At 39.6% G+C, this 19,441-nt stretch overlaps 1 protein-coding gene across 1 annotated transcript in view; it reads right to left on the bottom strand.

Moving 5' to 3' along the window:
* The window catches only part of FCHSD2 (FCH and double SH3 domains 2), a gene marked incomplete at its 5' end in the record, with an annotated part of 88,449 nt that overhangs the window by 44,708 nt on the left and 24,300 nt on the right, over positions 1-19,441 (bottom strand). The window contains 5 exons of the mRNA XM_027744666.2: positions 3,641-3,769; positions 4,467-4,521; positions 6,433-6,566; positions 8,569-8,713; positions 9,956-10,032. Of these exons, the coding sequence (XP_027600467.2) occupies positions 3,641-3,769; positions 4,467-4,521; positions 6,433-6,566; positions 8,569-8,713; positions 9,956-10,032 (540 nt within the window). The remainder of the gene's footprint in view (positions 1-3,640; positions 3,770-4,466; positions 4,522-6,432; positions 6,567-8,568; positions 8,714-9,955; positions 10,033-19,441) is intronic.

Raw genomic sequence — 19,441 nt, 5'->3', positions numbered from 1 at the left:
CTTCTTATATTTTATCAGGAAGGATCTCTTATATCTAACCAGGATTTCTTACATTTAACCAGGATTTCTTATATTTTATCAGGAAGGATTTCTTATATCTAACCAGGGTTTCTTATATCTAACCAGGATTTCTTATATTTAACCAGGATTTCTTATATTTTATCAGGAAGGATTTATAATATTTTATCAGGAAGGATTTCTTATATCTAACCAGGGTTTCTTATATTTAACCAGGAGTTCTTATATTTTATCAGGAAGGATTTCTTATATCTAACCAGGGTTTCTTATATCTAACCAGGATTTCTTATATTTAACCAGGATTTCTTATATTTTATCAGGAAGGATTTATAATATTTTATCAGGAAGGATTTCTTATATCTAACCAGGGTTTCTTATATCTAACCAGGATTTCTTATATCTAACCAGGATTTCTTATATTTTATCAGGAAGGATTTCTTATATCTGACCAGGATTTCTGATATCTAACCAGGATTTCTTATATCTAACCAGGATTTCTTATATTTAACCAGGATTTCTTATATTTTATCGGGAAGGATTTCTTATATCTAACCAGGATTTCTTATATCTAACCAGGATTTCTTATATCTGACCAGGATTTCTTATATCTAACCAGGATTTCTTATATCTGACCAGGATTTCTTATATCTAACCAGGAAGGATTTCTTCTATTTAATAACCAGGAAGTTTCAACTTCTCCACCTCCTTTTGCCACCACATCCCACAAACCCCAAAGCCTGGCTCAGCCTCCTCCAGCTTGTGAGGGTGGGCAACGGCTGCCCCATCCCTGGGAGTGTCCAAGCCTCCATCAGAATCCTTAAAAACAGGCAAGGATGTGGAAAGGCCACAATTCCCCTGGAATTTTACACCCCGACCTGTGGAACCAAGAGAGCAATGGTGGAACTTGTGCCACCCACGTGTGAGCAAAGAGCTGCTGCAGGGAAATGATGTAACACTGAGTTTCTATTTCAACCTGCCCTGTCATCACTCTCGGATCAAAAACAAGAGCCAAATTATACAATTGCACTTCCTCGTGTCGAGCAAGCTGGAAAGTACAGAAAAAAGCAGCAAAGGTGACTGAGACAATACAAAAAACCCCTCATGAAACCACAATGACAAAGCACACCAGCTCTTGACACTGTTCTTCCAAGGCAGCCCTCAAGGACCACATGAGGCAGGAGGTGAAAGAACGGGTTTAAAAAAAGCAGAATTATTATTTTAGAAACACCTGCTGCTACTGCTTTATGGAAAATTTGTGTCAGCAGGTAGAAAAAATTAACAGTTCCCCAACTCTGGCACAGGCTATCCCATCCCTGGAAGTGTTCAAGGCCAGGTTGGAGCAACCTGGGCTACTGGAAGGTGTCTCTACCCACGGCAGGGTTTTGGAACTGGATGATCTTTAAGGTCCCTCCCAATCCGAACCATTCTGGGATTCCATAAAATTAAGATCACACAGGTTTGCCAATAGTTTGCTGGGGTTTCTTTTTTGTTTTTTTGGGGGCTTTTTTGTTTTTTTTTCCTGTTTTAAATTTTGTAACGATATGATTATCCCCTACAATATCATTCAGGATGGTGAAGGAGTTTTTTAGCTCCAAAGCTGACTGTGTGTTTGGCACGGAGCTCCACGAATTACTCAGCTCCACAAAGTCCTTTTCACACCCCAAGGCAGATTTTTCTTTAAGAGATTTCAACTTTGAAACACGAGCATTCAGATTTTGAAAACTTATCAGAGAAACAACATAAAATACTTCATTAAGACATTTTTACACTGTGTCAAAGATTTTGGCAGAGTCCTGAGCTCCTGACTCGTGTGCACCCACCTGCCATGAGCTGTCCCTCCTGTCACCTACAAAAGGGTACAGTTTGAAACCTCAGTTTTGGTTCCTTCTTTTTTTTCTCTCTTTACATAATCTCAGAACTATTTCAAGTGTCCAGGACACCTGGTTTGTTTTGGTTGGTTTTTTTTTTCCCCACATCAACGTTTCCTCATTCTGAGCTGCTTTAGAAAGTCATTCCTTAAGGTGGTTCGTGAGAGGAACTCACGGTGGTGTAATTGGAAAAATTAGGACAGAACTGGTAAAACAGTAATTACCAATAGGATAACTGTAATTATAGGTAAAACAGGATAGAAACAATTCTCAGTTCTGTTAAAAATGCTGGAAGCATTTTGTGTTTTCTTCCCAGGCATCCCTGTTTGATTTGAGATGGCTTTTGTGCTTACAAACACGGCAGAGCAAATCACTCTTTCTTTTCTGCACAAAAAATAAAGCAGCATATCCTAAAGTCCTGAAAATCAGCAGGAGCTGTGTGTCACCAGGAATCCTGCCAGTGAAAATGGCCATTTGTGCCCGTTACAGAAAATGAAACAAGGCCACAGCGTGGGTCTGTGATTTATTTGTCCCAGGAGCAGCATTCCAGAGCCGGATCCAAGGAACAAACCCGGCAGCAGCTTCCTCTTGGGAGCAACCCAAGGTGTCCCCAGCCCAACAACACTTCTGCAAATACCTCGTGCCACCCTAAACCAACACTGTCACTGCAAAACATCCCCAGCCCTCCTTGCTTTTAATGCTTGAACCAACTTTTATTGGATTTTAGTGCTTACAAGCCACGTTTGTCCAGCCGAGGGATGTCAAACACTACCTGTCTGTGTTAATCCAGCTGGCACAGGATGCCAGAACCAACCTCTGCCCTTCCAAAAGCACAAAAACCTTCGAGACAAATCACCCAAACTGCCACCTCTGACCAAGCGTCACCAAGTGCCAGTGGGCAGGGGTCAGATGGGATATTTTCACATCAATATATTGATATTTTCCCCCCCCAGAGGATGCAAAGGGAGGCTGATAATGCAGTGATTTGTTGTAATTTCAAATGCAAACAACAGACTTTTCAGCTGCCAGCTCTGATTGCACCACTTGGAAGGAGTTTTTAAAGGGCAAATTATTAAAGTTGGAAAATGTCAGTGTGTGAAATGCAACTCCACAAAGTGGGAATGAGCTGATTTTACCATTTCTCTGTAACCCTCTTCATTCTGAGAGACGGGAATAACGTGCATTTAAACAATTGTGGGATGAGATTTAAAAAAAAAAACCACACAGTGAGCAATCAGATTTGAACTTTTTAAGTGTGTCGTTTCCTATGACTTCAAGTGGCTGCTCTTGGCTTGACTTGGCCAAACGCCACAGGAATGTTCATCTGCTCTTCCCTAAAATCAAGCGGGAAACCAGGATATTTAATAATTTTAGTTCATTAATCCCACCCTAAAATGTTCTGAGGAGACACAAACATAGGGTTAGGGGATAAAATAATCCCCAGCCCAACAGGAAAACACAGGTCTTACTTTACCAAATTCCTTTATCCAAGTGAGTTTTATCCACATGAGGGTGTTTTGTTTTTTTAATTCCTTTATCCAAGTGAGTTTTTCAGAAAACAAAGGGATTAAAAAATCAAGTTGACAGCTTTGTTTTGGGGGTTTAAATGGTACCAATACTGGACATTATTTCAGTCTCTACCTTCCCTCTCCTTGGAAAAGTCAACATGGCTGCTGCAAACCAAGCCAGGATTTTGTCCTTTGCTTCCCAGATTTTCCCATTCCCAGCTCCCATGCCCGAATTCCCTTCCTTACCTTCATAATGTTCACTAAGTCTGTTTGATAGTAACGATCTTGGTGTGCATTGGCAGCTGCCAAAGTGAGGAGATAATCATTCCTGGCATGGATGGCCTTGGAATTACACTCGGATCGACGGGCTTTTAACTGCACCAGGAAAGGGAAATGAGAAGACAGGTAGAGGTGAGAAGTTAAACGACAAAACACGTCCATATAAATTAATTAACTGTATGTATTTGTATTAACATAATAAAAATTCGAGGGGATTAACAGCTGCACAGTTTTCTTTATACCATTTATATCATATCACATTATATATTATATGTATAATATAGATATATAAAGGGATTAACAGCTGCACAGTTTTCTTTATATCATTTATATCACATCACATTATATATTATATATATATAATATAGATATATAAAGGGATTAACAGCCTGCACAGTTTTCTTTATACCATTTATATCATATCACATTATATATTATATATGTAATATAGATATATAAAGGGATTAATAGCTGCACAGTTTTCTTTATACCATTTAAATCACACCACATTATATATTATATTATATGTATAATATAGATATATAGAAAGGGATTTCTGATGTATTTTCCCCTCATGCAACTGCAAGTATGGGCCTCAAAGAACAGTTTTAACTCTAATTAGAAAAAAAAATTAATTGCAAATCCAATCATATATTTGTGCTCTGCCCAAAACGTGCTCTTAGCTCATCTCTTATTCCACCAATTTCCCTTCCAAAATATCCATAATTCAAGATAATTTGGCGCATTTGTCTCATAAAATCAGCAGCAAAACACAAGTTTTTCTTCTACTCACCTTCACACTTGCCTTCTGCAAGCTTATTCTTGACTGGAAAAGACTAAGTTTGGACCTGGAAGAAGAATTAAAAGAAGGAATTATTGCCTTGGACCATTCCTCCCAAGTACAGGAAATACAGGTCGCTGCATTGTGCTGCAAAATTTTAATTGAAATAACTTTTTATTACCCGAATTTTTATTTGTGTGGGTCTGAACAAAGCTTAAAGATGAAGGAAAACCTAAGAAAATATGCTGAGCTATTCACTGCACATTCTGGAATATCTTGCACAGATTTGGGAACCAAATTTCAATCCATCCCAAAAGGGAAATTGGGTGGTGGCTGCAACTGGAGTCACTGGGGGGGTTGATGGATTTGGAGGCAGTTCTGCAGACACAAAGGGCTTCAATTTGAACCATGAAAGGAATATTAATGCAAAATCAACAGCAATTATATTCCAGGAAGCTGGAAGAGTGTCCATGTCCAAACGTGGATTTTTGAAAGCAGAATTGGTCTGATTTTTATATCTGAATCCATAAAGCATAAATTAGAGAAGGACTTTTTCTGCTGTTTCAAGGAGGGTGGTTTAAAAAGCAAATAAGAAAACAAAATCAAGTAAATAGGTCTGTTAATCCAAATAACACTCCAGAATGAATCCATTCCAAAATTCCCAAGCTCGGGTTTTTTGGTTGGTTGGTGTTCCTTTACTTTCTTCAGGTATTACAGGGAATTTTATTGAGGTTCTTTTCATCAACCAACCCTCAGAAAGACAGAAAAAAATCTCCAAATTGCATTCCCTGAGAGCAATTCTGAATAACTTCTAAAAATACAAATTTTTTAAAAAATTATAACAAGGGTGAGGCCAAATTCCAAATTGAAAACATGTGGGAGTTGCTTTCCTGGAAATAAGGAAATCAACCTCTTTAGGTTGATTTCAAGGAACAGAAAAACCTCAAAAATTGAGCTTGAAAATAAAACTAATGTCCTGTTTTCCCCCCTTCCAAATGGGCTGATCCCAAATCTGAGATGTGTGGAGAGAAAATGAAACCTGGACACTTTAACATCACAAAAAGTGTCACTGACACAGTGTCCTTAAAAATGTGGAATTAGAGGAGTTAGTTTAACTCCATTCCTAAAGAAACCAACCCAAAGTTCTAATTTCATATCAGGGAGTGCTTAAATGGCTACAAAAATGTGTGTGTGTGTATATATATATATATATTTCTTATATATATGTTTATATATATTCTTTTAATATATTTTATATATATTCTTTTATATATTTTATATACATAAAATAATATTATAGACAATATACATATCATATAATATAGTATACATATATAATAGGTTATATTTTATATAATCTATTATATATTCTATCATAAATATCAATAATTATACATAATACATTATTATATTAGATATAATCTACACTATAATATATATAGTATATTGTAGGACATACAGATGATTATATATAGTATTATAATAATATAGAGAAATATGTAAAAGAATCCATATAAAATCTATGAAAGAATATATAAAAAAATCTATAAAAGAATATATTAAAAATCTATGAAAGAATAAAAAAAAACCTATAAAAGAATATATAAAAATCTATGAAAGAATATATAAAAAATCTATAAAAGAATATATAAATCTATAAAGGAATATATATAAAATCTATAAAAGAACATATATAAATATATAAAAGAACATATATAAATATATGAAAGAATATATATAATATATCTCTATAAAATTATTATACACAAATGATTTATACTGAATATAATAAATGATCTATAATTACAGATAAACATCTCTTTGTGAAAAGAAAACAAGCCCTATTTTTGCCTGTATTTACTCTGGAAAAAAACCTGGCAGGAAGCTCATTGAAAAGCAAATTTCAAGTGTAAAAACTAATGGAACTGGGCTTTTTAAACCTGCAATTATTTCTACATATGTTATTAGAAAAACATACTTGGCCTCAATATCAGCTTTGTCCCGCACGGTCTGAGCCATCTGTTCAGTCTCAAAATATTTCTTTTTGCCTTTAGCTAAATCTTTCACTGTCTCCTGGAGTTCAGTTTGGATCCTTGTCAGCTGCTCCACGCACTGAAAAAAAGCAGCCAGGAGAGAGAAATTCCATTTTTTTGCCGTCCAAATAACACCATCGTCCTTATTTTACTACTTTTCAGGATTAAAACAGTTTCCAAGTCAATTATTCCCCTCTTTTCAAGCTGATCAGAACATAAACCCACTTTCTTCCTTTCTTTCTGCTGCTGTTTCAAGTGTTCAAAATCAGTGATAACCCACGAATTCAAGCTCTGAAAGCTCTGGATGAGGTAATTACTTGAAATAATTGGGATACAACTGGGAAAAATCCAAAGGCAACCTGCTGGAGGTGATAAAAAAAACCCTGATTAATCTTTCCTACTATAAAATTTCAAACATGAGAGAAAAGCTGCCACATAAAACACAATGGCAAGGATTATTAATTTTATAGTGTAATTAATTTTAGAGTATTATTACATTATTTTTATATTATTATATATATTATTTGAAGAGCTCTTTTTTTAAAAGTAAGGATGCTGAGAGCTTTCCAACAAGTCAGGTTGTCCTCTTAGTGAACACCCCCCCAAACAGCTAATCTTCTTCATTACACTAATTATTAATGCACGGAATTGTTAATGCATAAAATTATTAATCCATGTAATTATTAATTCATTAATCCTTTGTGTGCACAATTGAGAATTGAAGGGTAGAAAAATCTGTGTATATTGTTCAGCTGACAGAGACCTAAGAGCCTGTGAGAAGGGGGTTTTGCCACATCAGTGGGTATCTGGATCCCTGAAGTCTCCTGGTGGCATCAAAAATTAAAATATCAAATAACCCCAGCTGTTAAAATCGTTTAAGAAGAGTAAAACAATCTGGCTTTTGCATCCCTGGGGAATAAAAAAACTGTCAGGAGACTGGATGTCATTTTAGTGTAACCTCACAAGTGTTTTACTGACTCGGAATATTAATTTGGAAAAGCTTTTGTCTGGATGGAGATCAGGGTAATTATTAATTATTTAATTATTTATTATTAATTATTATTAATTAATAATTACCAATTGTTTAATTAATTATTAATCTGTCCATTATTTATCTGTTTGGAAATTCAAAGCAAAAGCTGAATTGTATAAAAAATAAACTGTGGAGGGAAATTAATGCCACCAAGTGAATAGTTATTCCATGTTGTAGGGAAATTGTGGAATACTTTGAACCAGAACTTGTTCTGCTGATTCAAAAGTGCAGGAAAAAAGGAACTTCTATGATTTATATAAATTTAAAGGTCCCACTTTTACTGCTGACTCAGAAACACTGAACTAACAGCACCTGCAGAAGAATAAAATAAGATTATTTACCCAGTTAAGACGCTATGAAATTGCTCCAGCATTGTTTGGAAAACTTCACAGGAAAATAAAATTCCACAGGACAAGGAAACAACGTTAATAAAGTTAATAAAGTTAATTTTTCCTCAAAAAAACCCTTCCAGGGATGGGGCAGCCACAGTTCTCTGGGCAATCGAGGCCTCCCCACCCTCAGAAACGGCTTTGAAATGCAACAAGCAATTAAATGAATATTCAGCTTATTTGAACACTGTTTCCTCTGCAGGGATGAACAGTTTAATTGGAATATTTCCTTGGGATCCCCCAACAGGAGGTGGCTGTGCAATCCCCACACCTTTCAGATTGCTCAAGTCGTTCCTTCAGGTTTGAGACACATCTTTGCTTAAAATCAGAATTTATCCTGACAAAACCCACTCAGAATTGCCACTGCAAACTCAATTTAATATAAGTTCCACAGCACAACGTGAGATTTACAGAGATTTATTTGACCAACATTTAAAAATGTCTCACATTTTTAAAACCCTCGTTTTCCAAGTAGTTTTAACTCAGGATACTTAAAATTAACTCTTTTTGATCCCTCTCCAACAAGCTGGATATTTACTTTTACAAGAGACTGAGAAGCACATACATTATTTTAGGATTTAAAACACTAAAAGATTTCCCATAACCATTTTTCTCAAATAAAAATGACACCATTTCAAGGATTTCTTGAGCACAAATACCTTTTTCAGCTGCTGTTCCTTGAAGCACCGGACGCTCCTGGCTGGCTCTGAAATTAAGTTTTTATAGTTCTCACAGATATTGAGCCGGGACTGGGCCACCTGCATGGTGCCTTCCAAAAGGGATTTCCACACGGAATACATGCTCCTGGAATAATGGAACACAGACAGAACGTGGGAAGGAAGAAAGGGAGCTCAGGGAGGAAAATACGGATTCACGGGATCTCCCGAGCTGGAAGGACCCACAAGGGTCACCAAGTCTTGGGTTGGTTTACACAACAGCAGCATTTTGCTTTAAAAACTAAATACGAGCACAATCCTTTATGCTGCTCTAGCAAATATCTTCACTTTTCACAAGAAATTTAACTGAATTTGCCCCAAAAATAAAATGTTTCCCTCCTGTTCCGCTTTCATGATTCCACTTCTTGCCAAACATTTCTGGTTGAATCTGTTGCTTCCACGGGACAGACCCTACAGAACCCAGATGCTGGTGATGTTGGTAAGATCATGGAATTTGTGATTTTGGACACCTGGCCATCAGGGCCCCAATAATCCACCACAAAAGCTCGGGAGGATGTGGAGGTGGAAGGAGGTGATGGGAGCTCCTCTGGAGTTGGCAGAAGGAAGGATTCCTGGAGCCTCCAGAGCTCCCAGATAGGGAGGGAGGGGTTTGGAGAAGATCTCTGGGCGCCGTGGGTGGACCTGGAAAGGTGGGTGGGTGTTATGGGAGCGTTTCATGTACTCTTTAAACTCATAATTCAGTTTATTTCTCCTCAGACGCGCGAGCGGTGTGAGGCTGCCGAAAGGCCCAAACACAAATCTCTCAACGATTTCTCCCTGGTTGAACTTAAAACTTGTCAGAATACAAAGAAGACATTAAAATAAAGCATCTGCAAACCTCTCCCACATCTTTAGGAGGTGCTACTCCAAGGCTTTCAGCACCTGAGTCACGGCTGGTTTCCACCTCTCATGGGAACCAGAGGAAGTTTTGTAAACAACCATCTCTTGCTTTGCCCTCCTGTTAAATGTGATTTTTACAACCAATCTCCTAAATTTAAACCTGTTCCTGCCTTTTCCTCTGAAGAAATCCACATTTATTCCCCTAACCTTAAAGTTATTTGCTAAAATCTATATTCAGGCACAAGCACTGACACCCGAACAGATGCACAATTACAACGTTGTTGTCCTTTCGTGCTGTTTTGTTTCTCCCATCTTCCTAAACATTCAAGTCATACAAGCATTTATTTCAGCCTGATCTCAGGATTTCAATGGAAAACAAAGCAATGCTCTGCTAAAAAGGGGAAAAAAAATCATTTTAACTCCAGACAAGAGGTGGTTCATTGTTAAGTAAAATAATGCCACAAATTGGGATATCCAACTGGTAAATTACCTATAATCACTTCGTTCATCAGCTTTTATCCCAAGCCAGTCCTTCTTTAAGTACTGACTGGCCAGCTTCTGGATGCTCTGTTAAAAGAAGGAGAAAAAAAAAAAGGTAAAAATCTGAAATAATTAAAATACCATTTTCGCTCTCGTGTCAGACAAATGAAAACGTGACATCTGAGGAAGCCATCAATCCACAGCTCCAGTAAAAACAAGGGCAGGATCAGAGGCAGGAATATTGCAAGGCAAAGGGCTCGATTTGTACCAGCTAAAAGAATCCCAATTTTTATTTTACCAGGGGTTCTCAGAAGCGATGAAATCTCCTTATCTTTGATGAGCCCCAGCTCAAATTCCCAGCTTGGATCATCCCAGGCTGTTGCTCACGGGATCAGCCCGTTCCTCAGAGGATTCCAGGAGACAAGAGGCTGACAAATGCACTTCATCTTTAATTATTAATGTTAATTGTGCCCTTCAGTCTCTGCCTTTCACTCCATGGGGCCTCAGAAAACCAATAACAACCTTTTTGTGTTCAAGGTCACAAAGCAGCGAAATTTAACCTGTAACCACACAGGGAGGGGAAACTGCTGGCACAGGCTCCTAATCCCATTTACTCCTTGGAATTGGGTCCCTTCAGTGGGAAAATGTGATGTACATCGTGGAATTCCTGGAATTCAGCAATGGGTTTACAGACACTGAGCAGGATTCCCGACTGTTGGGTCACCACAACTCCATGGAATGCTCCAGGCTCGGGGCAGAGCGGCTGGAAAACTGGGAAAGGACAGCCTCAAGTTGTGCCAGGGGAGGTTTAGGGTTGGATATCTGGGAAAAGTCTTTCCCCAAAGAGTCCAGCTCCAGCTGCTCTGAACTGCTCTGGGAACCCAACTTTGGTGTTAAAGATGGGTTTTACCCTAACAGGACCAATTGCTGTTACTTCCCATTCCAAGTTTCCACATCTTCCCAAGTTACCTTCCCCGATTTCCACTGCTCTTTTCCCTCAGTTAAGGGTCATTTTCAAGTTCCATCTCCTCATGGAACCTGAAATATCTGAACATATTGGTCACACAGTCAGCAATTCTTTTTCACAGTTAAATCTACGCCTGTCACTACAATTTCTCATGTTTCCTTTTCTTTTTTGGCCATTTTTCCAAAAAGATGCACAAATTGCATTAGGCAGCTGTTAAAAAAAAAAAAAACAGATAAAAGGAAAAATAACATTTCCTTTAACTCTGGCAGAGCAATTTGTGCTGAGACTCAGAGCTTTATTAGATACCTCCACCTGCTGCTATTTTCATGTTTCCATCCCTTCTGCATTTGACTCCACTGCCTCAAGATGCTGAACAACATCCACAAACACCAAAAAAAGCTCATTGGCAGCTGAGGACAAGCTGTGCCAAAATTAAAGATGCAGAAAAAAAAAAGGCAGAAGAGAGATAAATAAAGCTATTTTTGCTCCTTGCTTCCATGAAGGTGCACAATGATCACGTTTAACAGGCTTGAGATAAGGGGATTTAAACGCAAAATTGAATTTGTGGAGAGGCAGGAACATCAGTCCATGCAGAATGTTCCCCTGGAGTCTCCACAGAGACCTCTGAGCAGCTGAAGGGGCTCCCAAAGAGCTGGAGAGGGACTGGGGACAAGGGATGGAGGGACAGGACACAGGGAATGGCTCCCACTGCCAGAGGGTAGGGTTAGATGGGATATTGGGAAGGAATTCCTGGCTGGGAGGGTGGGGAGGCCCTGGAATGGATTTCCCAGAGAAGCTGTGGTTGCCCCATCCCTGGAAGTGTCCAAGGCAAGGTTGGAACAACCTGAGACAGTGGAAGGTGTCCGTGCCCATGGCAGGGGGTGGCACTGGATGAATTTTAAGGTCCCTCCCCACCCACAGTATCACTGCGCTGAAAACCCATAAAAATATGCCACATTTCTGGGCATTCCAACTGTTTGCAAACCTGCCCAGCAGATGGAGGGATGGGACATGGAATCGTGTCCCTCAATCACCCAAGGAATCCACAGATCCAATGAAATTCTGCTGAACTCAGACCATGGAAAACCAGCCCAGTTTCACTCCAGTTCCAGTCTCCCAGAGCTGCAGCTCCCACTTGCTGTTCCCTATTGCCAGACCTTCCCCCCAGTCTGTGGCTTGGGGTTTTCTAATAAAGCCAGCTGGACAGATATTGGGGCAGGAAACAAAAAAAAATATTTGCTGTAACCCTAACAAAAAACAATTCCTGATAGAAAAGAAACATGTCCCAGACGAAAAGATCAGTCAGAGATAATAGACAGCTTTTCAAAAGACATATTAATGCCTTTCAAAGCAGCCCTAAGGCTTTTATCTGTAATAATTCTGAGGTGCTGATGACAACCAGGTCCCCCTAAACCTATTATTAATTGCAGAAATCCTGACAGGCACTGGCTGATGCAACCCTGAGTTTCGGGATTATCACCCAGACAAATTCAGTGCTCCGTCTCATTTTGGTGTTTTCAATCTCTTGCATCACTTTGATCCCTTCCCTTTCTCCCAAGCAGCTTTCTGCCATGATTTTGTTTTCTAAAGGGGATTACTTTGTTTTCCAAGTCCTCTTCTGGCAGGCAAACACCCCACAAGGGTTTAATATCTCTCTCTTGACTTGATTTCTCTGGGAGGAATGAGGTTGTTCCTGATTAAACTGATGCCATGGAAGTGCAGACACCAGTTGTACCATTCAACACTTGCAAATTAAGGCTCTCCACGAGCAGCAAGGAAAAGTAATAGTTTTATTATATATCAATTCTTATTTATGTTATATATATATATTTATATCTATTATTTACATTGCTTATGTAAAACAGAGCTTTGCTTTGGTTTACTTTCACTTTTTTTGGTTTTTACTTCCCTGATGGTCTCAGTTGCTTCTCTGAAATCAGTCAGATCTGACCTGACTTCAGCAAGCTCAGGGAGCCTGACTCACTCAAACACAGACCCAAAATTCAGCAGACAACTTTATGGATCCCATGGATGTTTTTTCCTCACAAGAAGAGTAACTTGGAACAGACTTTGTGCTTTTTTGCCAACCTCTTCTCAGCATTTTGACAGGCAGAAGGGAGCAGAAAACCCGAGTGGTGAGAGGACTCCAGCTCCGGAATACACTTCAGTCTCAGGATTAAACTCTGAGATAGTTATGATTATTTCAAGTCATCTTTTATTCACTAGAGCTGGATTGACTAAAATGTCATGATTTAATGGGAATGAGCCCTGCTCAGCAGGGGCTCCAGGCAGGGATCCCACAGGATGTGACGTGGTCCCATTTCCATGACAAGCTGTGGACAAAACACAATTATTTTGCTCAGAGGGTTTCAGGCAACAACACCGGGACTAAAGAGCTGCTGCAGCACAAATGGAAAGGCAAACAACCCACACAACAGCAGCACAGGGACTTCTCCAGCGGGTCCTGGTGCTTTCCAAAAGGATCAAAACGATTCCAGGACTGTTTATCTGCACTGCTTTTACCAGGGTTCAATGAGAGCTGAGCAGGTTTCCCTGGTCCTGCAGCATCAATTGGAAAACTCCCCAGAAACATGTGGAAATCCCCTGTAAAGCTGCACTGCTAATCATGCTGCTTCTCCTTCCTGGACATGGGATATTCCTTCCTATCACGAGATGATTCCACTTCCAGAAAATCTGGAATTTCATTCTTTCATTCACTACTTCTTCCCAAGCTGTGCCATCCCCCTTTTTTCCCCCTGATACTTAAAGCATGACAAGAAAACAAAGTGGAAAGCTGAAAAAAATAATTTACAGCAGTTAAATATCACCTTAGTTGTCCAAATTCATTAAATGTCAAAGCCCTTCTCATTAATTTAAGTTAGAACTGCTCCTTCACCGGCAGCATCTTAATTCTCTCCAGAACAACTTGCTCCTGGAGTTTGGTATTTCTTTCTACATTTAGTCCTTAAAGGGGATTTAAAAAATAAAATAAATCCCCAATATCTGCTTGTTCCACTGGTGGAAACATCTGAAATATCCTACAGAAAGGAAAGGCCAAAGGAACAACAGTCCAGGAACAATCCTAACCAAAGCTTTTCCTTGGGAAAGCTCATGGAGTGTTATCCCAATGCCCAACTCTTTTTAATGTCCATAATATCACTTATTACTATATAAATATTTTTAGCAGGATGTTAGACAGCAGAGAAACATAATTTACAAGTGTTTTTAGTGCTCAATGCAAACATTTGCCTCAGCATCCGAACCGAAATGTCTCAGTTTTAATTTTTTAACCTGGAAAAGCAAAAAGAGAAGCCAAAAAATGACACCAAACTGGTGTTAAGTGGTTTGTCTTAACACTTTTTCATTTATTGTTGCTTTTCTAGGAATTTAAACTAACCTGAAGAAGACAGAACTTAACTCTTCCTCCCTCAGCCCTCCTTTCAAAATTACAGATTTTAAATTGCTACACTAAAGACTTGCCGCCACTTGGACACATTCCAGGTTATTTTTCAGGCCTTTTGCTGAATTACTCGTTCAAAAATGTCTATGTTGATGTTCTTACTGAACTGCTCGGGGATTATTTCGATGTGTGTTTTAGGCAGCTTGAAGTTTTAGGGTCTCTCTTCTTGTGGGCACAGCGATTTTTAGCTCTACAACCTCTGAATATGCCAAGAAAAAATACATTTCCCAGCTTTCCAAGGCACCAAGGGAAGAAGTCTGAGCAAAATCACCCTGTCTTTGAGTGGGAAATGTGGAAAACTGCTGAAGATTGGTTTTAGTCTTCAAAATACAAGTAGTTCCATGTTTAAACCACAACTCATGAGGTTCAACTAAATTAAAAGAGGGTCAATTTAGATTAAATACGTTTTTTAGGATGAAGGTGGTAAAACACTGGCACAGGTTGCCCAGAGAAGCTGTGGCTGCCCCATCCCTGGAAGTGTCCAAGGCTAGGTTGGAGCAAGCTGGGCTAGTGGGAGGTGTCCCTGCCCATGGCATTCGGTGGGACTAGATAGGTTTTAAGGTTTCTTCCAACCCAAACCATTCCATAACATTCTCTGATAACTGGGAAGCCAGAAGGTACAAAACACCATTTGGAAAGATCCCTTTCCTCTAAGCTTTGAGGCACAGACCATCTAAAACTGGTATTAAAAGACTGAGGAGAACCAAGTCACGACTAAACCCCCAGTTTTCTCAATTTCCAAGTCTGATTTCGAGCCCTAAATTAAAGTCAAGCCTTTCAGCACCTTCCCCAGTGCCAAACACCGCCCAAATCCCACACTGGGGAGGTGGTGGCAAACAAGAAGCTCTACCATTCACACTCCAAAGAGGAACTACCAGACCCTCCAGTCAGACCTGCTGGGAAACAAAGGCCACAAAACCCAAAATCCTTCCTCTGTCTCGAACCAACTGTCTGCACAAACCTTCTCCGAGCAAACACTGCTAGTAGGGAAGGAGGAGGTGGGAGACACCCACCACCTCCTCACCAGCATCTTCTCACCCATTAGGACCAGAAAAAAAGAAGTGTAGCTTCTCAAATTCTCATTTTGCCCATAACTGTCCCCATGAGTTGAGTTTTGCTGAGTGAACCCAGTACATCCCACTTTTGTGTAGCATTAAATCCCACCTTTCCTGGAATTCACACCTTGGGGGGGCTGAGGAAACCAGGGCAGAAATATCACCTTCAAAAGCATCTGTTGGTTGGAGAACTGTCCAACCACTGCTGCACAGAATGGGAGGATCAGGACAGGATCTCACAGGCAAAGTGTGAACCACGGATTAAAAATCCACGTGAACTAATCCACTGGCCTTGGGGAAGAATTTGTAAGAGAAAAACCTTTCTGTGGAACAGTTTGGAAGAGAAAAACCTGTCTGTGAACAATCTGGAAGAGAAAAACCTTTCTGTGGAAGAATCTGGAAGAGAAAAGCCATTCTGTGGAAGAATCTGGAAGAGAAAAACCTTTCTGTGGAAGAATCTGGAAGAGAAAACACTTGACGTGGAAAAATTTGGAAGAGAAAAACCTTTCTGTGAAAGAATTTGGAAGAGAAAAAACTTTTTATGGAAGGATTAAAAATCCATGTGAACTCATCCACTGGCCTTGTGGAAGAATTTGGAAGAGAAAAACCTTCCTGTGGAACAATTTGGAAGTGAAAAAACCTGTCTGTGGAAGAATCTGGAAGAGAAAAACCTTTCTGTGGAAGAATAAAAACCCTTGACATGGAAAAATTTGGAAGAGAAAAACCTTTCTGTGAAAGAATTTGAAGAGAAAAATCTTTCTATGGAAGGATTAAAAATCCATGTGAACTAATCCACTGGCCTTGGGGAAGAATTTGGAAGAGCAAAACCTTTCTGTGGAACAATTTGGAAGAGAAAAACCTTTGTAAACCTTTCAGTGCACCAGGCAAAGACCTTCACATGAAGCACTTTCTACCCCACCAGAGGAACCACTTTCTGAGTCAAGACACTTGTTAAATGAAGTCACAAAAAGGTTCAAGTAGCTTTGTACCCTCCCAAATTTGATGACTCATTTGATAACCCATCAACACAGCTCTCCTGCCCTCCATAGCTTCAACCTGCTATTCTTTTCCTTCTAAAAAGGGAAATGTTTTCTTTACTCACAAAAAAAAAAAAAAAAAAAAAAAAAAGAGAGAGAGAGAGGAGAAAAAAAGATGTATTTATAATCTAACCAAAGCCTTTTTGGAGGAGACTCGTTAAGCCACATCACTGGCTTATCCTGACTCTTAAGCCTGGTTTGTGAAGGAACCTGAAATTCAAAACTTCTGCTTTCAAACTAGTGTGGAATAGGAGTTCAAAAGGGCTTTTGAAGTGATCTAATGGTTGAGTCAATCCTGAAGTGATTTTCAGGGAAGTGAAAAGATGCTCAGTTCATGCAGATGTCCAGAAAAATTAAGAAATAGAACTGGACAAAAATGAAAACACTGGGATGCTAAAAATGCGGCAAATAGGCCAGACTGGGCCAGATTAAAATATGACATTACAAAATGTACGTATTTTCATATAGAATTACATGAAAGTGCAGAAAGATATGAGAACAATGTAAATTTAAAAGACAGGTCGGAAATTATCTGAAAATATGATGTTAAAATGATGTACTGCATCAGTCATCCACAAAGCCAGATTAAACCATAATAAAAACAAGCCCTTCAAAATTACAGGTCCACAGAGCCTGCAGGAAAAGGGATTTTAAGAAAACTTGAAAAACACATCTAATATCAAAATTAGGGTGTTAACTGAGAAAGTTCAGTGAAGGAAAATTCCACAGGCCAATTTTACTGCCACTTGAGCATGAGGTTCTAAAACACAAATTCTGGTGAATTCTAGTGAAACATAGAACAAAAGGGAGGTTTGGATTGCATATTAGGGACAATTTCTTCATGGAAAGGGTTGTTAAACATTGGAATGGGCTGGCCAGGGAGGTGGGGGAGTCCCCATCCCTGGAGGTGTCCAAGGAAGGACTGGAGGTGGCACTCGGTGCTCTGGGTTGGTGGACAAGGTGGGGATGGGGCACAGGGTGGACTCGATGATCTCTGAAGTCTTTTCCAACCTCAAAGACCCTGCAATTTCATTACTTATTTCTCTAAATTCAGAAGCAAATCGAAGCCAAGAGGCTTCACCACCAATAGCAGCAACAGCACCTCAGCCACCAAAGTGCCTCACGAAGCCGCCCAGCTCCTCCTGGATTGGGAAGGCTGGGGCAGTTTCTACAAAACTGCAGATAAATAATCCCATCCCGGCCCAAGAGATGAAGTTTCCACCCTAAAGCTCCTGTTTGCCACCCTAGAGGCCCTGTTTTCCCTCGGGAAAGCCCCTCTCACCACAGGTGAACCGTCCCTCGGGAACTTGCGGCACAGCGAATTCCACAGGCTTTGGCAAAAGGATTTCTGAGCAATCAGGAATAGCGAGGAATACGCAATTCGGGAGTTACTGATGAGCTGGGATGCAGAAATATAGACGTGGCATCTCTTTAACTCAGGTTAGTTGAGTTTAAGGTAACAAATTAAGACTCTGTGTACACTCCCTGTAACCTCAACAGCTCTGCTTTAAATCACCCTGAGCTGGTTCAAAGAGCACCGAAGTGTTAAAAGAGCTCAAAGAGGATCAGAGAGGAAAGTCTGACTAAAACTGGGCCTGAGAAGTGACCCCTCTGTCTCGTTTCAGACACTAAAACTGTATTTAAGCCCACTAATTCAGGCCCAGAGCCTGGGACTGCTCATCCTCACTGGGGGGACTTTGCACTGACTTATATTAATAAATCATAACATGTGTAGGGGCTTTTTTTTTTAAATAATGCCATTCAGGAGGGTTCATTTTTTAAATATTCAGCATTTGGAAAAACACCCTTCTGAATTTGTTTTCCCAAACCACTGAAGCTGCTCCGTGTTATTCCCTGGAAGCATCCTCCAGGTCAGCATTTCCTATTCTGTGGGAACTTCTTAATTAAAGGTTCACATGATTCCAAAGCCCTGGTGCTTTATGGAGCACAAAGCTGGGTGCTTTTCCACCCTAAAACAGCTGGCAGATCACTAAGAAATTGGTTGTGCTTCACTTCCTATTCATTGATCAGTTTATAACAATGGGACTGTTCCTGCTCTGAAGTTTATCACAGTTCTAAAATTAATTCTGCATCTGGTAATTAGTTCCAGAGCTCGTGATATCTTCAGAATATGGAACTGGCAATTAAGGCAGTTTTTGGCATTAGTTGAATTGTGAGGAAAACAGGAAAATCTGCCTGAAAACACGATGCCATCTTTTGAATGAACTGGGTATGTTTTGGTATTTGGGCTGTCTGGTAAAGTTTACACGACCAAATCATTATCACTATTCAGAAATCTCTATTTTTTAATTAAATAATTTTAAACATTAATATTTCTTGTCAATTCTGCTCAACACTAACCCCTAAAATCTACTTTTAGCCCTGTTGAAATCTTAATCCCTCTAACAGAACACGATGATAATAAAGCTTGTGTACAGAGAATCTGTTTCTACAGCTTTATATTTATAATTTATGTAGTTTGGGACTCATCAGCAGAGTACCTTGTCCTCTAATATCTCAGAAAACACATATTTGCATGGAAAAGAGACTCCCAAATGCTGCAGTCACACAGTGCAAATGCCACTGGTCCCCCCACCCCACAAGGAGGGATTTAACCTATTAAATGCCATTTTCCACAAGAAACTTTTCCTTGATGCCAGAGCCCTTTTAGGTTTGGGGAGTATTTCACACGTTCTCACCAGAAGACAAAGAGCCCTAAAGAACTGCAATTTTCTAAAAGCCAAATGAAGCTGATTCACCTTGGCTGGACAACTGTCAGCTGAACAAACAACCCAAGCGCTCCCTGGAAATCAGAAAGAAAAAAGCAACACCAGCCAAGGAGTTTTGGCATCATGATCCAGTTATGGAAAAACAAAGGCTTGGACTTCCTAAATAAAACAGCTGGATTGATCAGCCAGATGAGAATTTGGGGTCAGCAGACACCAGAGACACTTTTCTTCTGCAGGTTTGCAACTTG

The sequence above is a fragment of the Pipra filicauda genome, unplaced genomic scaffold, assembly GCF_003945595.2.
Source record: "Pipra filicauda isolate LSUMZ 115617 unplaced genomic scaffold, ASM394559v2 scaffold131_size2509542_pilon, whole genome shotgun sequence".
Taxonomy (NCBI): domain Eukaryota; kingdom Metazoa; phylum Chordata; class Aves; order Passeriformes; family Pipridae; genus Pipra; species Pipra filicauda.
Note: the sequence above shows the minus strand (reverse complement) of the source record. Positions and strands in the feature narration are given on the sequence as shown.